The 6,757-nt window shown below is 46.5% G+C and overlaps 1 protein-coding gene across 1 annotated transcript in view; it reads left to right on the top strand.

The window, feature by feature from the left end:
- The window catches only part of MYO18B (myosin XVIIIB), a 289,839-nt gene that overhangs the window by 42,062 nt on the left and 241,020 nt on the right, over nucleotides 1–6,757 (top strand). Inside the window, exon 11 of the mRNA XM_011934846.1 lies at nucleotides 3,536–3,680. Within this exon, the coding sequence (XP_011790236.1) occupies nucleotides 3,536–3,680 (145 nt within the window). The remainder of the gene's footprint in view (nucleotides 1–3,535; nucleotides 3,681–6,757) is intronic.

The raw sequence follows: 6,757 nt of genomic DNA, 5'->3' as shown, positions 1-6,757 counted from the left end.
CGATCTCCTGACCTTGTGATCGCCTGCCCCGGCCTCCCAAAGTGTTGGGATTACAGGCGTGAGCCACCGTACCCGGCCCAATGTTAGTAATTATTAAACACACACCAGCAACTATCCTCCAGATCAAGATACAGAACATTCCTCATTCCATCAAAGGCTCCTTTGAGCCCCCTCCCAGGCAGTCTCCATCGGAGGTATCCATCTCACTCCAGACTCATTGTCCCGACTTCTCTTACCATAGGTTAGTTTCGCCCATTCTTGAACTTCACATAAACAGAAGCACACAGGATGCAGGCTTTTGTGCCTGGCTTCTTTGACTCAACACTGGGTCTGTGAGATGCCTATATGTGGCTGCGAGTGGCTTGTTCCTTTTCATTGCTGTGTAGCACCCCATCGCTGTGCTCTGGTTATACCACTCTTTGTGGCTCCCTTCTCCTGCTGATAGACATTTGGGTTATCAGTTGACTTATTCCATTCACTTGACTTATTTCTATTTTCATGATTCTTTTTTTTTCTGAGACAGTGTCTTGCTCTGTCGCTCAGGCTGGAGTGCGGTGGCGCGATCTCGGCTCACTGCAAGGTCCGCCTCCCAGGTTCACGCCATTCTCCTGCCTCAGCCTCCCGAGTGGCTGGAACTACAGTGCCCGCCACCACACCCGGCTAATTTTTTTTTTTTTTTTTTTGTAGTTTTAGTAGAGACGAAGTTTCACGGTGTTAGCCAGGATGGTCTCCATCTCCTGACCTCGTGATCCGCCCACCTCGGCCTCTCAAAGTGCTGGGATTACAGGCGTGAGCCACCGCATCCGGATCTATTTTCATGATTTTGATCCAAAGAGTTTCTTTTGTCAGGGAACTCTGCAGAGGTGTTTGAAGAACAATTGGCTCTCTGGAAGTTTAAGGAACTGCGAATGTTTTCCTGATCTTAATCATTTTGAATCAGAAACATATATATTTATTAATCCATGTCTTCTGTTAAGAAAAAGACATTGGGAGGGGACGAGGAAGAGAAAGGAGCAAATGAGCTTTAGTGGAAGTTTTCTCATTCTTCTCTTCACTCGAACTACCTGGTAGATGATGGAGTCCTTCTGTAATTTAAAGTCAAATGCTCATAGGTGACAGTGGGAGCCATAATAAATGTGTGGGCGCTGTCCTTTTGGCGTCCTTTTTCTGCTACTTTGAGATCTCATAAATAACTGAGTATGTTGGTAAGACGCCTTCCGTCCCTCAGTTTGCTCCAGCTGCAGTTGCTAGGTTGAGCTCCTGGTTGCTAGGGATTTTGTGATCCTGTGGCGGTCCAGAAATATGATGGATCAGTGGAACATGCTTTTGATATTAACTGAAATGTTTCCCAAGCAAATCTTTTAATGTCACTGTATGCTTTGACGTCGTCCCAATTGGTTGATGATTCTTGCACGTTGCCCAGTTAGAGGAAGTGGCTTGAGTGGAGGAGACAAGTATCTTGGACTGGGAATCAGTCCAACAGTCTGAAAAGCCTGCTTCTAGTCTTATATCTGATATTAATTTGCTGTGTGACCTTGGGCAAGTGTCACTCCCTCTCTGGGCACTGGATGCTACAAAAGTCAAAGACCTGTTGGCTTTAACAGCCTGCAGTTCATCACCCAAGTTCTCTAAGCAGGCCAAGTACAAATCAGTTTCTCATTATCGGCTGGTGGATTATTGACAAAAGAATTCCCGTTCCCAGCTCACTTCCTTTCTACCCAGCAGGCTTCTGGGCTGAGTCTCCTTGGCCAGATGGTGTGTGTATAGTAGTTTCAGACTAATTTTAATATTCAATCAAACATGATTGGGATCATAAATCTTAAAAAAAATCCTACAACCCATAAACATCTGATCATGTCATTTTCTGTATCCTTCTGTTAAAATCTTTGGTAGGCTAGGTGCAGTGGCTCACGCCTGTAATCCCAGCACTTTCAGAGGCCACAGTGGGAGGATTGCTTGAGTCCAGGAGTTCAAGACCAGCCTGGGCAACATAGTGAGACCCCATCTCTAAAAAAAAAATAATAAAATACAATCATCTAGTCATGGTAGTGTGCACCTGTAGTCCCAGCCACTTGGGAAGCTGAGGTGGAAGAATCGTTTGAGCCCAGGAGTTTGAGACTGCAGTGGGCTACAATCACACCCCTCCAGCCTGGGTCATAGAGCGAGATCCTGTCTAAAACAAACAAAATCAGCAGTTTTCTATTGCTGCACAGGAGACAAAAAACAAGTGCCATTTCCTTTAGTGGGAAAGCTCACGTTGGTGGTGGCTGCAAGAAACGATGTCCTGAAGGGAATCTGGACTTACTGGCTTGCTGTGGGATCTTGATTGATTAATTATGTCTGTTATGAACTCAGGAATATAGTGGGAGCACATATCAGTATTTGCCAGTCATGACTGGAGTTTAAAGGCCACGCCCTTTAGTGTCATGGTCGAGGTCTTCAAGGGTGGCCCATGCCAGCTTCTCCAGCTTTATCTTCTCCCCATCTCTATCTGACCCACCTCCAAAAATAACTACTTCCAGACCAGGCGCGGTGGCTCACGCCTGTAATCCCAGCACTCTGAGAGGCCGACGTGGGCACATCACTTGAGGTCAGGAGTTCGAGACTAGCCTGGCCAACATGGTGAAACCCTGTCTCTACTAAAAATATGAAAATTAGCTGGGTGTGGTGGTAGGTGCCTGTAATCCCAGCTACTCAGGAGGCTGAGATGAGAGAATCGCTTGAGCCCGGGGAGGCGGAGGTTGCAGTGAGCTGAGATCGTGCCATTGTACTCCAGCCTGGGCAACAGAGCAAGACTCTGTCTCAAAAATAAACAAAACAAAACAAAAATAACTGCTTCCATGGACCACCTATTGTCTCCCCAAATCCTCTTTGCTCCTGTGGTTCCCTTTGCCTGTTGGGACTTTTATTGTATTAAATCGGCCAACTCTGCCTATTTATCTTCCAAACTTCTATCACAATTTGATCATCTGCTCTATGCTATTGTCTTTGGCTGTCTTGGGTGGGATTAATTATCCCTTCTCCCTCTGATGTCCCATGGTCCTCTGCATAGACCTATAGCACAGCTTACCCTACAGAGCCCACCTCTAGACCCTACCTGTAGACCCCATATAGCCTACCTATCAACCTGTACCCATAGCCTACCTACCACTTAGCCCTTTTCACACTTAGTTGCTTTTATGTCTCTTTCCAGTTCTACCTTGAGAGGGCCTCAAAGTCAAGGTCTGGGCTTTGCTCATCTTTGCATCTCCAGACCAGAGGCCCGCATAGAACAGAGCTTCCATAAATCTGTAATGCGTGCACACGTGAATGAATAAAAGCCACACTGCATTTCAAAGTCAGAGAAAAATGATTTGGATAACTTTCCCAGTCGCCTGAGTTCGTCTGTCCATACTCCTCAGCTTAATTGTGGGTAATTTACTGTGGCAATAAAATGACCCCCGCATTCCTCCGAGACGGAGCTCAGCTTCAAGTTGTGAGTCTGTTTTCTCCATCGTGATGGCCTTGTTTTCTTTCTCTCTCCCTTTGCTCCCAGCCTGAAGATAAGCAGAAGGCGGCAGCTGCCTTTGCCCAGCTCCAGGGTGCCATGGAGACGCTGGGCATCTCAGAGAGTGAGCAGCGGGCCATTTGGCGGGTCCTGGCAGCCATCTACCACCTGGGCGCGGCGGGGGCCTGCAAAGGTACGTCCTTCCTGCTGAGCTCACCTGGGAGGCCAGCTGTCTCCTTTGGCAGGTGCCTGACAAGGCCCTTTTCTCGGAGAGGTGAGAACAGGGTCAATCTGTCACCTTCTGTGTCTCTGGGACTGCTCTCGGGGAGGCTGCTGAAACTAGGCGTCGTGAGGAGGACACAGGGCTGGCGTTTCAAGCAAACCTTCTAGACCAGCTGTGTCCACAAGAACTTTCTGCAGTGATGGAGATTACTGCTGTTCAGTGCACTAACCACCAGCCACAGGCCGCTACTGAACACTTGAAATACAATAGTGCGACTGAGGAATTGAATTTTTAATTGTATCGAATTCTACTAAATTTAAATTTAAGTAGTCATAGGTAGGGAGTGGCTACTGTACTGGCAGTACGGTAGAGCAGCTCTAGAATATGGAAGGGAAGGTTGGGTCTGTGCAGTAAAGGTTCTGTGTTTCTTTTTATTTTTTAAATTTTTATGGTTTGATACAGGGTCTTGCTTTGTTGTTTAGGCTGGGCAGTAGTGGTGCGATCATAGCTCACTGCAGTTTCTACCTCCTAGGCTCAAGCACTCCTCCTGCCTCAGCCTCCTGAGTAGCGGGGGCTACAGGTGTGCAGCACCATGCCTGGTTAATATTTTTTTTTATTTTTTGTAGAGACAGGGGTCTCACTTTTTTGCCCAGGCTGGTCTCAAACTCCTAGGCTCAAGCAATCTTCCTGCCTTGACCTCCCAAAATGGTGGGATTACAGGCATGAGCCACTGCACCCAGCCAAGGTGCTACGTTTCTAGCTAGACATCTTGGAGATGCTCTGAAACTGATCTTGTATCCTTATCCCATCCTTAAGTGTCTGCTTGCTGATTTTCCCTATTTTGACCTGGTCTTCCAAGTGGTTCCCGCCATCCCCCCAGTCCTTACCCTCTCCCTATCCAATCATTCACCATGTTCCAGAGATAGTCTCTGTGACATCATTTCTGTCCTAGTTTCTCTGTCCTTACTGTTATCACCTTACATGCGGTGTTTACCTTTGTGCGTGTGTGTGTGCTTGGATGGGGGCAGCAGCCTCCTTGCTGATGCCTTCATTCCTCCTTCTACCCATTCTCATCATGACCATCAAGTTCCTTTCTACTACATAGACCCATACTGTCGTTCTCCTGCTTAGAAACCTCCTGAGGCTTTTCCTTGCCTCTAAATCAAATAAAATTCCTTGGCTTGGCATTCAAAGCTCCTCACCTCCCTAACCTGTCTCTTCTGCTCCCTCTTTTGGCAATATATAAGGTTCTGGGGAGAGAATGAGGATGAAGAGCAAGGGTTTCTGCCTTCATGGGGCCTTTCGTGCCTTGTGTTATGGTTGTGACTTTGTCTGGCTCTTTTCAGTGGCTGGTGGCTTCCTTTGGGTCCAGAACATAGAACTGGAAGTTGCTTATTGAATGAACACCCGTGAGAACTGAGGTCTGTCCTGGGACTGTGCATGGATTCTGGCTGACGTTCTGGGCTGTTACCTTAGGGGGCAGCAAAATCTTCGAGAAGGTGCTGGTGCATCCTTTCCGTCGTCCCCACATTCCCAGGCCCTGGGTCCGATTCCTTTGATTCTCATCCATTTGAGCCACATACATTAACCCACTGTTTTGATTTTGGAAATTTCTGGAAGTCATACTGAGTCAGGAGTAAGTAAGATGGAGATTCCACAGTTGATCCAAGCCAAGGACAGACATGCTGGGCTGGGGCAAATATGAAAAAAAAATGCCACTTGTCTTTCCAAAAATCATCCATGCACATTCGCAATGGCAAAGATATGGAACCAACCTAAGTGCCCATCAACCAATGAGTGTATAAAGAAAATGTGATATATATATTATATATATATATATACACACACACACACACACACACCATGGAATACTACTCAGCCATAAAAATGAGATGAAATAATGTCTTTTGCAGCAACTTGGATGGAGCTGGAGGCCATTATTCTAAGTGAAGTAACTTGAGAATGGAAAACCAAAGATACGTTCTCACTTACAGGTGCGAGCTAAGCTATGAGGATGCAAAGGCGTAAGAATGATATAATGGACTTTGGGGACTTGGGTCGGGGAGATTAAGAGTGGGTAAGGGATAAAACACTACATATTGGGTACATGTGCACTGCCGGGGGGTTGGGTGTACTAAAATCAGTCACCACTAAAGAACTTAACCAAAAACCACCTGTACCCCCAAAATGATTGAAAAAAAAAATCAGCCATGGGCCATGCTCGGCACTTGGCTGTCTGGGCATCAGCACTACTTTGCTCAGGGAACTGTGATGTCTCTCACTCAACTTTCTGGTCACTGAGGCCAACCTGAGCCAGGAGCAGACCCTGAGACAGAGATGTGGAAACGTGTTGTATATTTGGGGGAGGACCCCAGAAGGCTGTGACAGGGGAATGGGAAAGTGACACACGGGAGGGAAGGCAGGAAGTACAAGGTGCATGAAGGAGTGGCTTACCCCTGGGAAACCGAGGCTTGGTCCTGCTGGGGACCCCTGGGAGACTCTGAGGAATATGCCTCCTGGTTGTCCTATTCAAGAGACAAGGAAGTTGAGATATTTATCCAGAAACTAAGGGAGCCCCCTGGCTTGTCACCAGGGAAGTGAAGGAGCTCAATTTCATTCCTGAGTTTCTCCTCCTGGGGCAAAGTGGGGGCCCCCCTGCTCTGACGTGGGCTCAAGGACCTGACCCATCACATCAGTGCATCTGACGATAAGAGAAAGTCACTTTTATAAATATTTTATTAATACTTGATGATGGCAATAATTTCTGCCAGTGCTCCCCCCACCCCACTTTATAAATTATTTTAAGAAGAGCTGCCGTCAGTCTGCCTGGGAGGCCTGCCTGGTGATTTACTTACTTATAGATTCTGCTTTGAAAGATTTCATAATAGGTTGCTCTAAAATCAGCTATTAAGAATTTCAAAGTCGTATATAAATGTCTTTGCTTTGTGTCATAACAGATCATTTTGAAATATATTAAGAATCATTTTCATTAATCAGGTTTCTTTTTTTTTTTTTTTTTTCATTAAAATGATACTCCCTTCTCAGCG

Source organism: Colobus angolensis, unplaced genomic scaffold, assembly GCF_000951035.1.
Source record: "Colobus angolensis palliatus isolate OR3802 unplaced genomic scaffold, Cang.pa_1.0 Scaffold139, whole genome shotgun sequence".
In the NCBI taxonomy this organism is placed as follows: Eukaryota; Metazoa; Chordata; class Mammalia; order Primates; family Cercopithecidae; genus Colobus; species Colobus angolensis.
Note: the sequence above shows the minus strand (reverse complement) of the source record. Positions and strands in the feature narration are given on the sequence as shown.